The sequence below is a fragment of the Pempheris klunzingeri genome, chromosome 20, assembly GCF_042242105.1.
Source record: "Pempheris klunzingeri isolate RE-2024b chromosome 20, fPemKlu1.hap1, whole genome shotgun sequence".
NCBI lineage: Eukaryota > Metazoa > Chordata > Actinopteri > Acropomatiformes > Pempheridae > Pempheris > Pempheris klunzingeri.
This window is the reverse complement of record NC_092031.1, coordinates 7201229-7221950: the sequence shown is the minus strand read 5'-3', so window position 1 is coordinate 7221950 and position 20722 is coordinate 7201229. Positions and strand designations below refer to the sequence as shown.

At 40.9% G+C, this 20722-nt stretch overlaps 1 protein-coding gene across 2 annotated transcripts in view; it reads left to right on the top strand.

Moving 5' to 3' along the window:
- The window catches only part of dock1 (dedicator of cytokinesis 1), a 172129-nt gene that overhangs the window by 118793 nt on the left and 32614 nt on the right, over positions 1-20722 (top strand). For both annotated transcript variants that reach the window (XM_070851297.1, XM_070851296.1), the window contains exons 30-37: positions 11095-11173; positions 12195-12295; positions 16696-16754; positions 17331-17479; positions 18610-18695; positions 19086-19242; positions 19961-20001; positions 20410-20500. In XM_070851297.1, the coding sequence (XP_070707398.1) occupies positions 11095-11173; positions 12195-12295; positions 16696-16754; positions 17331-17479; positions 18610-18695; positions 19086-19242; positions 19961-20001; positions 20410-20500 (763 nt within the window). The remainder of the gene's footprint in view (positions 1-11094; positions 11174-12194; positions 12296-16695; positions 16755-17330; positions 17480-18609; positions 18696-19085; positions 19243-19960; positions 20002-20409; positions 20501-20722) is intronic.

Genomic DNA, 20722 nt, shown 5'->3' with positions numbered 1-20722 from the left:
TGAGTCACAATGCAGAAGACATTGGAGTAGGTTGGCGAAGATGCTGTTCTGTGCCCTGCAGGTGTGCAAATCACATCTGTTCTGCTGTAAACTGAGCTGCAGTGTGGGGAATAAAACATGTAGTCCTGACCCTCCCAAGCGACACATACACAACACATCAGCCAATGTTCACACATGCTTGCAGCAAACTAATAAGCTTGATTCAAACACTCCATAAGCACTGTGACCCTGCACTTTCTGAAGCAGCTTTAGGGGTGTGATGAGCATCACCGAGCTCCCAGCAGTCCATTCTCAGATCATACGCAGAGTATGAAATCGTTTATTTTTTGACTGGTAGACTAGAGGCCAGTGTGTCAATTACCATGCCTGAGCAGACTCTTATCTAGCCGGTCCTTTTGTCTACTGATACTTGTTTGTGACAGCCTTTAGATTAATTCTGCATTCTAGTCGGTGCATTCAGCTACTTACTGGAGTTAAATCCTTGTTCAAGTCAATGAAAAAAAGCCTGTCAAAGTCTGAGTAATCTCACAGTCTTTATACGTTAGCCTGTATGAATACTGCAGGTATCTGCTTTGCAACAAATTAGCAAAACTCTTCCATTTGTCGCCATCCATCAGTTTGTTTGATCAGTTGTTTCCTGCTCCCAGCAGTGAGAACCCAAGCTGGCACTTTCATTCATCCCATGAGAGAGCTATAAATGTTTTGCATTACCAGTCTAAGAGCAGAGAAGCTCTGTGTGTGTGTGTGTGTGTGTACGTACGTACGTGTTATTCTCTTTTGCTGTGCACTCTTTGATTGCCAGAGCACAGGGGACTGATTGAACTCACGGCAGTCTCTGAAAGTGTCACGTCTTCGAGGCTGCACTATTAAACTGGAGCCACTGCTTCATGCTAAAGTTAATTTTTAAAGCTAAGTTTATGTTTCTTTCCTTGTTTTTGGCCGTGTGGAGGCAGAGGAGCTCGAAAAGAGCTGAAAAATGCATAGCCTACCTTTGACATACAGTATTTTCGTCTCACAAATTGGTTTGGCTAACTTGGCTACTATTGTATGTTGGGAGTTTAAACTTGAGTCAAACATTAATTCAAAAATGTCAAATATTTCCTCTAATTTGAGCCCCATTTTTGGTCTCTGAGACCAAACCTCTGAGAAAAATATCTGTCCTCTTAGTGTTTCTTTTTTTTCAAGTACAATGCCAAAACTCAGTTGACATATTTTAGAACTTTTTAAAATACATTTGGAAGCCTCATGAAGTACATTTGAATATCCCTCAGCCCCTCCTCACAGTGTCTTGTTTCTGGGCAATCCACACATGCCACATTCAGCAGACAGATAACCACCCACAGCACCAGCAGACGGTTCTTTCATGTCGACACATTATGATAGCACCACTAATGAGATGGGCATCAGCAGTAGCAGCAGTCGTTTCCTCCCACTCCTTCTTCTCCACCCATCGCCTCTTACTTCCTCCAGGTTGTAAACTGATTTATGGGCTCTAATTGCCCTGGGGACAGTAGCATCAGACTGGATAACCGCTGACTGCCATTTCCCTCATGCCAACTGACCATTGCTTAATAGTGACAGCTAATTGGCAGTAGAGATGGACCCACACTTGTCTCTGGAATGACAGTGAACAAGTTTGTTCACTAAGGTCGTGATTAGCTTAGAACTTGATTACATGTCCCAAGACAAAGATATTTCTCAGAGGTTGTAAATACATAATACTATCTTACTTGATGCACATAACATTTGGCCTCTCAGCCATTTTTTTTTTGTAAAAATGAAGTACTTAAAGTAAGTATCAAACAATATAGGCTTCTCTTTGAATGTGGCAATATAGTGAAAGCAGATATAACACAATTATTTTTGGCTTTTTAGAGGCACACGTGTCCTGTAGGTAATCCTTGATTATTGTTAAAAAACCACTTACTGAATTAGTTGGCATTTGCTTAAGCGTTATAGTCACTGTCAGTTTTCTCCAAGGGATGAAAAGCCTTGCATCACATCCTTTACCAGACAACAGCTGCTGGCTGCTTTGTACAGTCAGCTAAATGTGCTCCCTTACAGATTTGCATAGTAAACTTTTCAAGAGCTCTGCGCTCTTCAACCTTATAGCCCAAGATCTGCTGAATCACTGCATACTAAGTGCAGTCATCAACATCAATCTGAACAATGTTATTGGCAATGTTTTTTCTTTCTTCCAGTCATAAGGGGAAGCATTTGAACAGCTGTGAGTGTTGCAGCAACCAAAAGACTTAATTAACAGAATGAGTAAAAATGATGTTAGATGATCAACTGCAATTACTGATATTTTATGTACTGATAAAGTATGCACTAGGACATGTGATCAGACCCTTAACATATTTGTAATTTTAGTTGATATCAGATGACCTCGTCAAGATCAGTTCATTTCCCCAAATGACACCAAAAGTTTCTTGCAGAGCTGTTAATTATGTGTAAGAATAGTAGATGGAGAGATGAATGGGGAGTTCTCAGGGAGCCCAGTGTGGCAGATGAAAAGATTAAAGCCCAGATGAGCTGAAGAGGCAGCTCTTTAACTCGATAACCCATGCCATCAGTCCCTCACAGACTCATTAGGAAAGGGTTTCTGAAGCTGGATGGCTGCCGTTTGGAGCTCTCTCCATGACTAATCCAGGACCTGAAGGGCAGGTCTGGGAGGCAAGAAGGAAGGAAGACTCACAGAGAGTGAAAAGACTGCCAATGATGGTGTGATCCTTCTTGCCCCTGTATAACCCACCACCCACCAAGATAAAAAAAAAAAACAACAGTGCCTATGGGCTTATGGGTGTCTGATTTCACCTACTCTCCTCTTAAGAAGTGTGCTGTTGAAGGAATGCTTGTTGGAACCCCCCCAACTACATTTATGGTTACTTGCATTTACATGGTCCTGTGGGTTTTTAAAAAATGCAAGATTCTTGAAATCCTTTTGAGCTCAATGTGGTAACTTCAACAAGGCATCGTCAGCCTAAAATAATTGTGCAAAAACATTTTACATTTACTTACAAAACTATTCAGTTATTACTGTTTGTCCAAAGTATTAAAACATGTTTTTAGTTAGCGATGTCTAAGACTAATGCAATCTAATACAACAATGCTGCAATGAATCCTACAGTCATGAAGGCGCTGCTGTTATTTAGTCTTGCCTCACTGATGTGAATTGGGTGAACAAAATAATAGCAACATCGCTCTTTATAACAGATTACAATTCAACAGCACCATTAACTGAAGCCTCCAAAATGACCAGTGAGTTGAATCAAAACCTCTCGAAAACAGTTTCAGTAAAGATTTAACCTTAATCTTCATGAAGGTAGGGTTATACATATAATAGAACTTATAGAAAAAATTAAAGAGGAATCTTCTTGTTTACTTCTTGTTTATTTCAGTGAACTTTGAGCACTGTGAGACAACTCTGTTGTGATATTGGGCTATACAAAATGAATTGAATTGAATTGAATTGAATTGAATTGAATTACTATACATTGTGTAGCTACAGACATGTTTGTCCAACCCTCCCAAATGATCTTGCACACTACCAGTGCTTCTCAAGCCTCAGCCTTATGTTGAAAGAAGAAGTCTGACTTTTGCATGGCTTTCCCACTATGTCACCTTATAAATATGGTGACAGTTGTCTACTCTCTCTCTTGTGTGGTTTTTGCCTGCATGCTGGAACCCTGATTAGTAATTCTGCGATAATTGAGTTAAAGACAGCTTTACGGACGAACCAAGGGAGAGTCACTCAAAGAGTTCTGATGTAAATGCCAAGCGCACCCTCTTCACAGACAACCTGAAGTGTTCTGATTGGAGTTGATGTTAATGTCTGTTAATATGTGTGTTTAGTTCATTACAACTGCTTAACGAAAGGTCTTTGCCCAGGCCAGTAACTGTTTTGCCCATGGAGTGCAGTGTACATGAGTGGCTGTGACTGTACCCTGTTAGTTGGCCTTTAAAGTGTGCTCCCTGGAGAGAGATAACATCCAATGTGATTTCTCTCAACATGGTTTTATCCAAGTCATTATCGAGAAGCAGCAGGTTGGATTGCTGTTTTTAAAAAGAAGTTTAACTTGAGTAAAACGAGGAATGCTCTAATGTAAAAAATACTCTTTAAATACTTTGCATAGTAGCCAGTAAGCTCGTGATAGCTGTCAAATGACTGTGGAGTAAAAAGTACAATGATTTCCTATAAAATACAGTAGAGTAGAAATATAAAATGGAAATTAAATCTACTTTTCCACCTCTGTTTTGTAGATGACCCTGACTTTTTATTTTCTCATGCTGGCTGACAAGAGAAATTACAAATTTTCTCTCGGCTATAAATAAGGATCACTTACTGCACTGAGGCAGATGCTCCATTGGAGACTCTGTGATTATGCTGTTGCTCATTCCTCTCTGAACATAACTGACATGTTTGCCGTACACTTGATGAGTGTGCTTCTTTCACTTTGATAACCCAATTACTCCTGTCTTTACATCAACAGTGTGTCAAACCAAATGACCCCATTTCTTGACTGCATATCTGATGTGTATTTAATTTGGCATTCAAACCAGCATTGATGAACACTGCAATCAACACAGACTAAAAGGGCATGAATGTCAGTCTGCTAATATGCCAAAGCCCTATATAGTCATATCTAATACACTGATTGGAACTGCTATCGAGGATATGAATCCACGTGAACACTCTCACTTTATGAAACATGACTGTGTCTTCTTTAGAAAACTGTCAGAGAAAGTAGAAATATATTCTATTCTTCACTCTCTAGTTTTCTATAGGCATATCATTTGTATTTAAAAGAAATTTTGAAAAGAAAATGTTGAAAGTTCTGGCTGTTAGAACCTGTTTTAATTGCTTTGTGATTCATCTGATAACTTTGAATACGCCTCATTATCTCATCCATTGCTCAATATGACCCTCGCCAACACTGGCTCCTGTGCAGAAAGTGGGAGTTTTTCCTGCACGCGAGTATTTGGAGTTCTGTCTAAATCAGCCTGCATTGCCTCATTAGTAATCCGTTCACCTCTTCACAAACTTTTGGCCTGGATGAAACGCAGCTTTAGCTGTCATTGTTACATCTCAGATCTCTGTGTTTATAGGTTGGCGGAATCTAGCGCTGTTTAGCTCCGACACTGGCATCACACTGCCGGATGCTGCCAAGTCAAAGGGACTGCAGCTTTTTTCACAGTGTTCGCATGGCAGACAGGCCCTCACTGGCCTGTGGGGTCAATCAGAAATCATATCTTTTCATTTTTTCATTTTACACAGCCTCACAGACACATTATATCTGTGCAAAAAAAAGCACACACACATCTTAAGTATTTTTTTTCCTCTGCATCTATCATCATTTCTACAGTTTTTTACAGAAATTGCAGCAAAAGTCCTCTGAGGGTTTTCTGGTTCTGTCTGTAACTTCCAAGAGATATCACTATTCCTGTGTGTGTGTGTGTGTGTGTGTGTGTGTGCGTGTCTGTGTCTGTGTATCTATATATATATATATATATATATATATGTGTGTGTGTGTGTGTGTGTGTGTGTCACCTGAAATTTGTCATCAGGATTTTTTAAGAAAGTTGCTGAAGCAACAACCATTTAATGCTTGCTTACCATTGCATACATTGCTCTAGTGAGGACAGTGTCAGCTGATCCACCACTTTGGTTCAGACTGAAATATCTGTACAACTATTAAACTTCTCATGGTAGGGTGAATCCTAATGACTTTGCTGATCCCCTGACGTTTCCTCTTGTGCTACCAGGAGGTTGACATTTAACTCAAAGCACCGCTGTGCCCAAGTATAGCCTCACAGAGCTGCTAGCATGGCTGTAGACTCTTAAGTCTTAATAAGAATGTTCTCTACATCCAAAAGAGCTATACTCTGTGACCTTTGTGTAACTAATAATGTAACTCTCTGTATGCTCAAACTACAGAAAAGATGGTAGCACATCTAGCAACAAGTTTGTTGTTGCGTGCATGCTTTTTCATGTTATTGCTGATAAATTAATATATATCATGAATATGTATTTAGTAAGAGTATGATTTAGTTGGTAGCCATTATCAGTTGGCATATTCAACCTGACAAACTCAAAATGTAAGTCAATGCTGTGTTTTTGTATTTCATCACACTCCCAACATCCACCACTCGCGGTTTATTAATTACAGGACATGATGGATTTCAGTTTTATGATAAAAGACCGGTGTTGTATTTGGTGCAGAGATTTTATTTTGGAACAATCATCCAGGCAAGGTTTAAGAGCTCTTTATCACTAAGTGGTTTAAATGTTAAAGTGAAGGGAAGAAATGATGAGTTCTTTTTCCCTCTGTGGGAATGGAAAGGTCTAACAGATGAGAGCAGTCCTTTGACTCAGCCCAGTGATATTTTGAATCATTAGAGCTTCGCTTCCCTGGGGTTTGCTGCTCAGTATAAATGCTTGCAGCTCAGTTTATCTGAAAAGCCATGATAAACTTTAACAAGTCTCAGCTACACTGTATTTAAGATGCACACTGTTGTGAGAACTTGATAGAAAATATACTGACAGATAAATTGATCTAATATTAGATCAGGTGTCTGAAATAAAGGTAATCTAATTTAATAAATTGGTTTGATAATGAAGGTCTTTGACCTTGCCTTATCTCTTAGCACAGGCAGATACGCCAGCTATTCAGCAATAGTATGCAAATAAATCATGATCATTATCGGTGATGGTCTCTGAACTCAATTAGCAAGTATGATCTACAGATAACTTTTCATTAGCATATATGCTCGGTGTCTGTTGTGCAGATCCTTCGACAGAGCTCAAGTCTGTGTACCAGCAGGAAGTTAGCTGATTTAAAGCATTTTTAAAAAGGCATCAAGGATGCAAACAGCAAATGTAAACGTACAGCACACCCATCAATCAGCAGTAATGGGTTGATTCTTCTGACACTGACAGTTTGATGGAGCGTATTTATTATAATGATGCCATATGTATACAGTATCAGATTGACTCTAATGTGTAGGAGGTGCTATGCTGCTCTCGCACAGCCTAATTAACAAGTTAAAGGATATCCAAGTTGTGTTTTTGTCTCCCTAAGCAGAAAATAGGGAAGCCTGTGATTTCTGGAGATGATTAGAGCTACCTTGATTTCCCTGCTGAACCTGAGATGAAAAAACAGAAAAACAGCAAGAGGGCAGGCTGTTTTTTAGGAATTACACATTTCTAGGGTGTCCCCAGAAATGCTCGATGTCTTAGCCGAAGGCGTTAAGCAAACACTAAATCCGCTGGATAAGTCTTTGATTGCTTTTATAACAGCAGCTTAAATTTCCCAGTCATTAACATTTTGGTTGTAATGAAGTTATAAAGAACTGGTTTGTCACTGTCTCTCCTTCTGCATCTGAGCATCTTATTTTCTCTCTGCAGCATAATGACCAGCCGTCGCAGATGTTGCAAGGCGGCCAAGCAGCTTCCCTCTGGCATTTGGCTTTGTTAATAATGCATGCTTAAAAGAGCAGTGGCACCACAGACCGTATAATATACAGTTAATGCTCTCTATGCACAGTCTAAATTCACCCTCGTATTGCTGTGTTTGAGCAAAGAATATTCCCTGAAATCAATATGGTGATTAATTATAGACTGTACAGTAATAACATCTTTTTTCTCAATAATTCCTCTTGGATTAACTCAAATACAGACAGTCTAAATGTGATGCTATATCATATTTATTTAAGGACCGCAATTTTAAAACTTTTAAGCGCCCTTTAAAATCATACATGTCAAAGTTTAAGAAATTAGCTCTGAATGCTTTTAATTTTGTTTGAAATTGCCTTTTTGAAGTATCTTAGTCAGAGCCCTCTGTGAGGGAGAGTGTATTCTATTTTCATCCGCCTCATTAAGTTTTTCACTTTAATTAATGGCAGGATGTGCTCACAGAGGAACTGTCCTGTCTGTTCGTTAAAGCCCATTATATGTCTGAGCTCGGGCAGACTGCTGGTTTCGAATAGGCTTTTAGGTAATGGAGTTTACATTATCGTGTGAACTGCAACATGAGAGAGAGACACTCATAAAACATGTTTATGGAAAGCCTCTCATGTTGGCGTACAGATATTGCAGATCAGACACATGGAGAGCACAGTAGAATCCATCTGCCCGCATCATCACCGGAACCGTGAAGGAATACCACCACTGGAAAGGGAGATCAAGCATAAATGGTTGATTACAGCTACATTTTGCCTGTTGAGATGATATTTAGCCAGAAGCTGTGAAGAGTATTGATCTTGCTCCTGTCCTCACAGTGTAACCCAGCAGTGTGGGCTGTGTGCTTCCTTGGTGATGTCTGAAGCGCTTATTGTTGATTAGAAATGAGTTTATTTGGACCCATCAACCCCTCCGTCGATATGCTAACCTCTGTCAATGTACTGCAATTGAATTTACCCTGAGCTGAAAGAAAACCACGAATTTAGCCCATAATTAGTGATGTCTCATTACCATGTCTGAGCATTATAACTGATTAGAATTGGTATTTACTTCAGATTTAGATTCTGTAACTCAGTAGCTGTGTTTGTGTTCATCAAGTGAGATAGATCATAAATAAGGCCCATCCTCTTTATTTTTCATTGATCTTTCATTGGAAAATATCTGGACTTTTGATGGGTTTGGATTTGCGGATGCAAGTTAAAGTTGTGTTCCTTACTGCCAGAAGACTGTAAATCAGTATAATTTTTGATGCTAAATAATATATGAACCTAGTATTTGTTCTGCAAACAAACTTATTTTCACATTTATTGTTCATCCAACAGGGACAATGTACAATCCATTTTTTTGCACCAGATATACTTTACCTAAAAGGTCATTTTACACTGGTGCTATAGTTAAAAACTGTGCATTAAAACAAACACAGCTTCATTGATACCAATTACCAATACTAAAGTGGCAAATATATCCCCCCAAAAAAGCAGAATTCTTACCTAGTATGAATGCAGTCTTTAACACTAGCCAACGTAACTTAGCGTAGTGAGCGTTGTTTTAAGTATCCTTAAGCCATTTTTCAATGGTCACCAGTTTTTCTTTTTAAATATTTAAGACAAACAATAAATCCTCTTCCCTGTTTTTCAATCAAAAACTGAAAATAATGACTCCTACATATTGAGCAGTAATATTTCTTAGCCCACAGGTGCAGTAGATGGAAACACATTTTAGCATTAGTCCAGTGTTAAGCGTATCAACTATATTGACATGTTCACAGCTGCAGAAAATTGAGTGAGGTGTGCAGAGGGGGAGCCGGTGCTCGTGCAGACAGGATGGTGGTAATAGGCTGTCTGAGCGCTTAGGAGATGGGAGGGGGGTCTCCCACTCTCTGTGGCCAGAGAGCCAGAGAAATGGACTTCTAATGGCTTATCCAAAGGTGTTAAATGACAGTTAACCTTTCCAGCTAATGAGTAAGGTGACTCTTAATATGTATCACACATCGGGCCCAGATAGCATTTAGTCAGCAATGGAGATAAATGTGGTACATGAATATTGTATAGCTTTAAAATACTGCAGATCCCATAGCGCTGCCGTCTCAACAGTGATGGTTACTGGTGTTCAAGGTCACTTAGACGGTGCGGTGAGGGAAACCCCCGGCCCCGTCTCTACGACAATGAAATTTCGACCTTCCAGTAAGCTCAGGTGACAGGGACCCTCATTGCCACGCAGCTGCAACATACAGTAAGAGACTTATGATGATTATTGAGGAATAGCTTTTTCCCACAGTGGGCAAAATGAGGTTTTTAGCTTATACCCTCGCGCAAAGGCAGAAGGCTCTCACCGAGATCCCCGTGCAGCATAATGTCTGCTCACCTGCCAGCGTCAGTTACACGAGCGTTACATCTTCATGCCGCTTTATTGCCTGCTCATGAAACCCTGATGCAATCCACTTAAGTGGCATAACAATTGTCCTTGTTTCACCTTGCCATTTTTATAGCGCATTCTGATGCATCTTCATATGCCGCCTTGGGCAATCATTTGTTGCATTTTGTTTATTGATTAGTAGCTATGTGGAAAATACTCAAACCAACTGATACAGGGACTAAGATGGAGAAATGTCAATAACCTGGGGTGTTCCTTAAATGAAGTAAACCAGGTTATTGAATATGCTGTGCTCAGCACTTTTTTCATACACTCATGATAAAGGCTTTTTTTTTGAGTGGGTAATGCTTAGAGATTAGTACACACATTGTTGTATGGCTGGTTCCGCCAGGGAATGAAGTTAAATAGCGGATGGGCCTCTGACTCTGTAAGTAGCAATCATAATTCCCCTCTAAAAGCTTCATGCCACTTAAGTTATTAACATTTAATTTTGCAACATCAGAGTGGATTAACCCATCAGACAGTGTTCTCATTAAGGTCTGCTCATGGCATCTTTTTTCGGGAGTGCCTCCAGCCCTTCTGTACCTCGGTCTGCCAAAGAGAAAGGATCAACCTGCGTTTCACCTCTGTTGGAAGCGCACGTTTTTTTTTTCACAAGGTCAAAGAGTTATTCTTTGTGGAAGTAAAAACCACTTATGTTCCTCTTCTTGTCTGGCTACAGCTTCAAAACTACAGTTCAGTTTTCCAGTTAATGAGTTCATATTGGACGAGTCTGAAGTACACAAAATGGTAAAAAGCTTCTCTTTAAGAGAGTGTAATTATTTTTGTTGAATTATTCCTTGAGAAATACATTTAATAAGATTTAGCATAATGGTTTGATCCATTAAGTGGTTTAAATGTAAGTAAGTATTTAAAAGAAATCATTGTATTGCTTTTTACAATGCAATCCAATAAAATCCAACAGACATCTATTTATACTCTAACTGCATATTTGTCCAAACATGGCACGAGTATTCCCTCTGCCAGTTGTTACGTGACATTTGGTACATTCGTGTTTGTGTGGGGTGTGAATACGTATACAGTATCTTGTGGCCATTTGATTAACAAGCAAAGTGTTTTCACTGGGGAACACACACAGTTGTCTCAATGTGACATTTAAGCCCATGTAATTAGAAACTATCAACTGTTTTATTTTAAGGTGAGAAAAACTTCATCAGTAAGACGACTAGATCCCAAACACTTTCCTCTTATCTTTCCAGAGTTTTCCTGCGGGCCATTAGTCAGTATGCAGCCGTGTTGAACAAGAAATTCCTGGATCAAACCAACTTTGAGCTACAGGTAAGACCTGAACAGCCTTGACACCAGCCGTCCCATCCTCCCAACGATGAAGGTGTTCTTTTACTCAAGGCAACACTGGATTATGATTCTGCGTTCTATTATCAGCAATTTTTGGAAAAGAAGTCTTTTATCATCACTTTACTGCAGTTTTCATCACTCCGCTGAGGCTGTTTTTAATGTGCAGCATTGTTGGACGCCCTGAATATGAAAAAACATCACTGAAGGCATTAGACATAAAAACTGTGGAGAGGGAACATTAGTTATTGTGTAATGGAAGTCAATTTGATGTGCATTTCGGAATATTCTAACCTGCCTCCTCCAGAATTGAACAACTTTGTGCTTGCTTTGTAAATGCCTGATATATAGAATAATGTTAATGTTGTCAACAACGAAAGTGCTCTGAGCTTTTTAAGCCTTTAAGGATTGATTATTTGAACAGTGTTTTAGTGTCACATTTAGCACTCGGAGCTCTCTTTATGGTGTATGAATTAAGTCTTTGGTTTTCCTTATTTTAAAATACAGCTCAGTGGTGTAAAAATAATTTATCTGCATAGAATGAAATAGCCTTAAACAGTCATTTTTTTACTGTAATAGCTGTAAAGTTGTTTGTTGGCTTTTGGGTATTCTCAATAGAAATTGTGTACTCCGTATGTTTTGAAAATTCATCATGAAGAGACGTATTTTCTATGCATGCATGGACGGTTTGCACAGCAGTGAAAAATCGAGGCTACAGTAGCTTCTCCTTTTAGCTGCTGCCATTGTCTGATTGAGAGTGTTCCCAGGAGACCAGTGGCCTAAATCACCAACCTCTCCCTCCACTGGGGCCGCTTCCCGACACACAAATATACCCATCTCTAAACCTTTTGATTTAATGAAAGTGTAAAGCTCTCCAGGCCACATAGTGTGATGCCATACTGAATGATATTGCTGTGAAGCTGTTTTTTTGACTGCGAATTAAATGTTCCATTTCTTCTTTTAACACCCCACTCTCTGCCTGTCTCTCTGTCCTCATGTGGGTCAGCTGTGGAACAACTACTTTCACCTCGCTGTAGCCTTCCTCACCCAGGAGTCATTGCAGCTGGAGAACTTCTCGAGCGACAAAAGAGCCAAGATCTTCCACAAGTGAGTACAAGCGCGCTCTCGATCCACAGGACGTCCTCATAGCACACCAACACAGCATAAACTCCCCCCCCGACATGAGCAGGTTTTATATAATTCATCACGAAGAGGCTCAGAGGGATTCCCAACACCCCAGGGCTCCAGTGGAGGCTGTACTAGTTGTTCACCCTTGTGAACAAAGCAGAGCAGCCTCACAGTAACTCCGGGGTTTATGGAGAGTATGTCTTGTACTCAAATCCAAGGTATCACACAAAGTTGGGAATTAAGATACAGGTCTTTGGTTTCTCCTTACAGCATGGGCTACATGTGTTTTTCTGCTTGTTCCCTCAACAGATAAAGGGGCGACATTATGATTTCATGCTGCACAGAGTTTTTAAAGGCTGTTTTTTTTTTTAAATCCACAAAGTGTAGATTTTTATTGCTTCTGAAAATCTGCTTTAAGACCTAACTCCCCCTTCAGTTATAAGTTCACAGAGCCGTTTTGTTTTCCTGGTCATCCACTGTCTGTATCTACAAAAAGCCATCTGCATTGGAGTCTGGAAATGCAGTCGAATGTGTAAATGTTTTCTAGGCAGTCATGGAGCATATTAGCTCTCATCTTCATTTGGAGGAGCTTTTGTCACCCGAGTGTGCATCACACTGGCTTGTGCTTGACAGCGAGACTCCACATTGGTCAGTGCTTTATTATCGTCCCTGATAACCTCCCACACAAACAGTCAAACACAATAAACAAAACGTTCCCAGCCACCCCCACCTTGCCTTTCTGGACTTGTCAGCCTTCCTCGAACAGCCAAAAGCAGCTTTTTGATTCACATACACAAGAATAGGCGTAAACACAGAAAAGGGCTGATCTCTACTGAGATATTTCCACTCTGTTTATCTGACATTCCCGAGTATGTCATTCAAGTATAACCAGGGAGATTCCAGAGCAAGAGGAGGGGATATTATACCGGGTTTGTCAATTTGTCTTTCACCCACTCTTTCTACCTCTACCCGCCCACACTCCCTCTCTGTCTGTGTGTCTGTCTCCTTCCACCTACCACTCACCCTCTCTCTTTTACCTCTTCCTCTCTGCATTCCGTTTCCCTGTGTGCTGGCGCATGAACTGTCAGTGCTGCCTGCAATACCAATTATTGTGCCTTGCTCGGGAGCAGAGAACAGAGGGGTGAAATCAGAGAGGTGTGGAGCACAACTCTTTGGCGCTCGGCATCAGCTTTTCTCCTGCATCACACACTTTTTCGTGCTGTTTGTGAAGTTGTGGTCCATTACTAGGGTCTGTGTGATCCTCATTACACACCTGTACAGACATGCACTGCATGGCACAAATAGCTGGATAAATGCATTTCTTCGTGTGAGCAATGTTGCTATGTTTCCAGACCTCAGCAACAACTTTGATGAATATAATAGCATCATAACTGACAAAAATAGGTTCAAATCTAAAATAATCTGGAATTTTCCTTCAGCCATACACATACCATAAGGGGCACTGGTCAGAGATGACGCAAATACAGCCACAGATGCACAGAGCCGGCTGGATAAATGAGCATGCAGCAATGTCCTTGTCATGATATGCGCATATGAGTGATGAGGAGAGGGAGTGTCATATTGTCAGGTTTTGTGAATATCTCACACTTTCTCTTCTTCAGGCTTTGATCACATCTCATCAGTTCTTACAGGCCACTGCTTGTCAATCACTTGGTTGTTGTTTTTTTTTTCTGCTTTCTTGCTGTATGTGCGACTGTCTCAGTAGTTCTTCCTTCATCTCTTATGTTTCCATCATCTCATGCCTCTGCATCCCTTTCCTCCACTCAGTCCTGATCTTTGTCCCCTGACCCAGTTGCATTACACAGCACAAGCTGCTGAGAGCCCCAGATCCACTCTGTACTCACCGCTGTCCCTCTGTAGCCATGTTATTCTTAGTTAACCTCTCCGAGAGCTTTGCTCCGTAGCTGACAGGTACGTGTGGTAGGTTCTGACAGCCGACAGTCATAGCTGCCTGTCAGGCTGCCTACAGGAGTGTGACAGAACAGCACCCTGCATCTGTCTCAGCTCAGATGAGGACATGATGCCTCTTGAGCAGTCGTCAGCACGCCCAAATGTAGAGACACAAACCCACATACCTCCAGTTGTACACATACATGTTATAAGTACAATTATACACACAGACATGCACAGGAATACATTTTAAAATGCACGTTACACACTATAGTGCGGATCAGAGGCAAAAACAGTTGAAGATGCAATACATAACGTATTACCATTTCTCTTCAGCTTTACAGTAATTTATAGAGGCGGACATCTATTTATTTTTTATTATCTTGCCAATACTCTGCCTAAAGATCAATCCTTGGGCTTTGCAACACTCCTGCTTTTGACAGTTAAATATGGTAAAGTGTCTTAACCTGGCCAGGCTGCAAAGAACTGACACAGCTTCTTTGTTAAGGATTCTATTAACGCTCTTCTCCTCTCTGTCAAGATACATTAGTGTATCTTTGTACAATATCGGCAACAACAATCAATAGGGTTTCAGAATTCTATCAGGGCTCTGATAGGTGCTCTGAAATGTCACAATGTGTAAAAGAAGGCTCTGAATGAATATTAATTAGAGGTCAGGGGAGGTTTCATGCTTAGACCTCAAAGTCTCATCTTTTTATTCCTCTGCAATGTCATGCCAAGGTGTCATACCATCAGTGTGCAAGGAGGAGGAGACAGAGGTGTCACTGCGGCTCCATCAGTCACTCAGTGTGATAGTCCGATGTCAGACAGGTCTGGTTCTTGGCATGGGAAACCCCTACAGTCGCCTGCAGCACCACCAGCTGGAGGAGGTGGAGGAAGGAAAAAGTTATTAATGACTCTGACGCCCCATCTAACTTTAAATGCACCTCAAAGTGGTTTATAAATAAACCAATACCCAATGCTCTCACTGCTTTCCTCTCTCAGTTTCTCGAATCGCATAAAAGGCGGCCGTTCACATTTAATCTGAAACCAGTTAGCTAGCTGGTTTTGTGCAAGGTTGTATGATGTTTTCAAGCAAATAAAAACAACAATTTTTCTAAATTACCCAACAGTCTTGGGTGATCTTTAATTTCATAGCAAGCATTGTTCCGCATTTTAATCTCAATTAATTCTTAAACATGTTGTAGAGCAGTGGGTAACACAGCACAGCACTTAGGATAGATCTGTCCATCGATTTTGTGTGCAACTTCTTTTTCATATTCAGCTGCTTGGTCAGCCTCACAACATGGCTAGGTTGAGGGCAGAGACTGTGACGGTTTGGCATTGCTTCAAAACAGTACCACAATATTGCGTTTCAGTGCAGTTATTCCCCATGGTGAGCCAGTAGTGAAAATACATCTGACTACCTCTCAGCATGCAATGGTGCGGCTAAAGCGTGCTATATCAGACCACTGGAAATAAGGTAAAAATGGTCAGAAACGTCTCTCTCAGGACTGTTATCCTCAATGTGTCCTCTATATTCTTGATCTTATAACAATTTCAGGGTTGAACTTACTCTCTCTTCTTATCAAATGGCCAATCAGTTTTCAAACTAAATCCATTACTTTTGTTTCATGTGATCAGTTTCACAGAAATGGTCTCACTTTCTGCCTCTCTGCCCACTGCTTCCTTTTCTGTTAGTCTCTCCATCTTTCACTATCCGTCTTTCGCTCTCCACCCTTTCCACTTCACTATATGTCCTCTCTGTGACCCAGGCCTGCGTGGCAGACAGGGAGACGGGCTCCACGCTTCCGCGTAGATTGGCACATGACCTAGACATGGCAGAGCTGATCAGCTTATAAGCCGTCATTCGCCAGAACTTGACAAAAAGTCAGCATGCGAATTATCCTTCCAGCTTCTTTTGCAAATCTTTGTTTTATATAGGGGCCCTTGACAAACCAAGCTGACGTCAAAGCACTGGCACCAACAAAGACTGTGTGATCAAACACTTTGCCTCATGTCTTCTGTGCGTTCAAATGCATACACAGGGCAGAAAATAAGCCATAGCTGACAGCCCATCCGGCTAACTGCTATGTGAATATGTTGCAAACTTGTGAGTGGAAATAAGCTGAAATAACTAGTGTGCAGTTGTATTCCAAAGCCCATACAAAAAGAAAAAACAAACTAAGTTACCATGGTCAGAGCATTGTGACTCTGTTTAAACAGTCTCATTATATGTTGGTGTGTGTTTGTGGGAAGAGATTGGCTTTGGTTCTGGCAGCTGAAAAATGTCACAGCCTCTCATATACAATAGGTTGCATTGCTTTAGGTAGTTAAATGGTTTGTGTTGCTGTCAGTGACTTTATGTAAGAGCCTTTATCTAAATCAGCTGGGCCCTAAGTCATTTTATCTTCTACGCCATGATTTGACAACAGCTTGTGTAACATTTTATCCTGTTTGTGTTTCAGGTACCAGGACATGAGAAGACAAATTGGCTTTGAAATCAGGGATATGTGGTACAATCTAGGTAATTTACCAACTCATTTTTGTCAATATTGTTCACTTTCACTCATGAATTCTGTGATAGAGATCAATCATGTAAACACTGCAGTAAAACGCCAGCAATTTACACATGTTAAAGTGTTGTTTTCTCAATTTGTGTTTTTGATTATCTGCCAACTAAGTACCCTAACACTCATTACAAGTCAACCCAGTAAAGAACAGCATCTAAATATAGACAGTCATGTGTTAATTAGCTTTATGTTGTGTGATGAGAGAGGCTCAGTAGAGAAGCCTCAGTGGAATAAGATTGTAGTACAGGGATTGGAGTTTTATATTTGGGCACTTGTGCCTCCCTTAAAGTCCTCTCATTGTAAGCCACACCATCTGATCACCAGATTAGATTGACTCATTCACTACTGGGTTTTTAAGTCCCTTGCTATTTTTTACCTGAGGTGTTTGGAAGTTATTTACCACATGAGTGTCATGGAAAATTCTGATCAGACGTGACTTAACAAACATGGGGAGCCAGATTTCTATTTTGTTTGCAATAGCTAGATTTTTAGTATACTGTATATTTATATGTCCTTTATTCTTTTCTAAGGGCCCCACAAGATAAAATTCATTCCAGAGATGGTGGGTCCTATCCTGGAGATGACACTAGTTCCTGAGATCGAGTTGCGAAAGGCCACCATCGCCATCTTCTTCGACATGATGCAGTGCGAGTTCCACTTCACGTGCAGCTTCCAGCGGGTGCGTCTTCTGCCACTTGACAAAGCAAAAAGGATTGTAACAAAAGGGCTTCATGAGAAGAAGTGGGTGTTGGTGTGGCAATCTGAGGAGGAGTGTACAGTGAAGAGGGGTAGTCCATCTGAGAAAACATTTCGTAGCCACAAGCTTACTTGTAATTCTGCAAATCTCATTTTGTTGTGCTGCGATTATCAACAGCCACGGTAAGTGGAACTTAATGTTCTGCCCTGTTACAGTGCAAAATTAAGCCTTTCTGCATGAGGAAATCCGTTTGGCTACAGCTGTTCTGTCATAACATGTCTATGGCAGTTTTCAGCTTTGTGATGTTTATATGGGCTCCCAAAGTATGTGATGCTCATTGTAAAGGAGCACAAGGGCTCCCAAATGTCTCTGCAGGCCCTTGTAGCCCTATGAAGACAGTGATTAACCAACATCCCTCTCTCAAGGGAAGGGAGCACTGCTAATTAAGTCAATGTGTCCCTTAGGATCTGGCTCACTGGAGGTGAATGCCACTTTCTTATTCTTTCCCTTTAGTGAAATGTGATCAATTTCACTTTGGCCTGACCCCTTTTTACGCTATAGGCCAGTAATATTCCCTTTACTGGTTTTCTTCCTTTCTCAGTCTGTTGTAAAACCTTGGCTTAACAGCGAGCAGCATTTATATCTTTTCTTACTTGGCTGCTCTCTCCTCTCCTGTTCTATATTTGTGCGTAGCCAACACACGAGCAAATCAAGACGTCAGAGAAAATTGGTTTGTTTAAGCACAATAAAACAGTTTGTTTTTTTTTAATGCAGCTGCTACATACACACATCAGAGAAATAAGGTCCATGCATCACTGTCAGAAGCTACAGCTACAACAACAGAGCAAAAGTAAAAGGGATGTGTCTCATGATTCAGCCTTGTTTTGCGTTCTAACCAAATTTATGCAGAAAAAGACGAGCTTTACTAATAAACAGAAAATACCCGCTCCCAGCCAGCTGGGCTGCAAAAGAGCGACGATTAAAGTCAAAGCAAAGATCCCCTCAGCCAAGCCTTGATGCAGTGAGAGCGCAAGTGTGAGACAGGGAGATGGCGTTAATGAATTGAAAAATTAGCTACACTGATTATTTACGCCTGCTCTGTCTAATTGCAGTTTGAGAACGAGATCATCACCAAGCTGGATCACGAGGTGGAGGGGGGCCGTGGAGACGAGCAGTACAAAGTTCTCTTTCAGAAAATGTAAGTGCTGATTAATGGGCAGGATTACGCCTGTGCCTCTCACAAGTTAGATAATGTTAATTGCAACATAGCACTCCTCAAAATAATCACAGTGTGCTGATGATCACACATCTTCCCATCACGGCTTGCCACTGCGATATTTGCTTTCAGCACAGTTGGATGCTAACTTTGCTTTAATGGGCAAAGGAAGATGTTTCCCAAATCCTTAGTGGCAAAAGTTTGACATTTTTAAACTGTGAAAGAACCTCTTATACATCCTTGACATTTGTTTTCCTCTCTGTCCCCTGCATTTTCTTCCTCCACATTCACAACCACGTGTACACACACACACCACTGCACACCTTCACTCCGAACACACACAAAAAACACACACACACACACACACACCAGTTTACTGGAGCACTGCAGGAAGCACAAGTACTTGGCCAAGACGGGCGAGAACTTTGTCACTCTGGTGGTTCGTCTGCTGGAGAGGTTGCTGGACTACAGGACCATCATGCACGATGAGAACAAAGAAAACCGCATGAGCTGCACCGTCAACGTGCTCGTAAGATGGTTTTCTTTTCTCAGATCCCAAGTACACACAACCCTAGTAATGATGACACACAGTCGTTTGGAATCCCCAGCATGAGTATCGTGTAGGGGGATGTATAAATCACTGTAGCAATAGTTCAGTCAATAGAATCACTTCCTAGGTATTATTCATGTTGTCAATAAAGTGGCCATAATGACATGCAACCACCCACAGAAAAGAATAACAACCGCCTCCACATGTCACATCGCATTAAGATGTTATCACAGAGCAGCTCACCTGAAACACCTCTCCTCTGTGATGTGACATTTCATCAGGAAGCACCAGAAATGTCAGTTTTGTCTCACGTGACCACTGGCAGTGAACTGCAGGCCTACAGCCTATATTCAGCATTTATCTGAGTCATGTTCTCTCTGTGCAAGTTTTCAGTTTGAGCCAGCAGAGCAGTATGGCTGCCTTGTTTCTGATGTCAGCCAACTTTCTTTTCTTTAGCAGATGCTTCACGTCTACCTGCTGAAAGCCAGGAACTTGTTATTTAGACATATTTTAGAAAATGAATTTGTCACACTGTCAAATTTTTAAAGAATAATCTACGGTCCAGTTATTTGTAGAGTTATGCAATGTAAGCATGACACAGTGATGCGTTGTATACACTGTTATGGCATTGTTGTCACCAGAAATGTATGAACCATTTTAAGCCCATTTTAATGGTCTGTCTCCCTCCTTCCTGTAGAACTTTTACAAGGAAATAGACAGAGAGGAGATGTACATCAGGTAAGACAACGTCATATCCAGCCATGTGCCTGTTGGGCAAGTTTAAATTGAATTCTTTCGAGGCATTTTACAGACTACTCTAAGGTATGCATACAGTACATTAGGAGACTTGGTGCTGTGACATTCAGTTGGGCTACCTGCCAGAGACTAAATGCTGTACATTTTGGCACTTGGCCTGCCAGCTGTAGGTCCCCAGGGTTCCAGAGTGAAATATTAAATTTTGTTAAAATGCGTTTCCATTTCCACAGTCTTCGCCAGTCTTAATTTTCCATCTGTCTGTCAAATTTTATTTGAGATAAAAGAGGCTGTCAAGATGTATCAGTCTAGCTGAGTTAACTTTGTGTCTGTTATTTAAGTGTGAGAGGACCAACCTGACATAACCCATAAATCATTGCTATTTCCTGCCAGGTACCTGTACAAGCTGTGTGACCTCCACAAAGAGTGCGATAACTACACTGAGGCTGCCTACACTCTGCTGTTACACGCCAAACTGCTCAAGGTACACAGACACAATACCTGCAACAAGTAAACGCAGAAATGCGCTCTTCAAACTTCAAACAGCATAAGTCGCAGAACCCAAGTACACCGTTAAGCTATTGTCAGGGAGATGACATTTAACCTCAGGCATTAAACAAGTGTGTATCTGTGAATTTGAATGTGTACAGGACTTAGAGAGATAGAGCTGCAGCCCTTTAATCCCACCATGGCATGAGATGGTTGC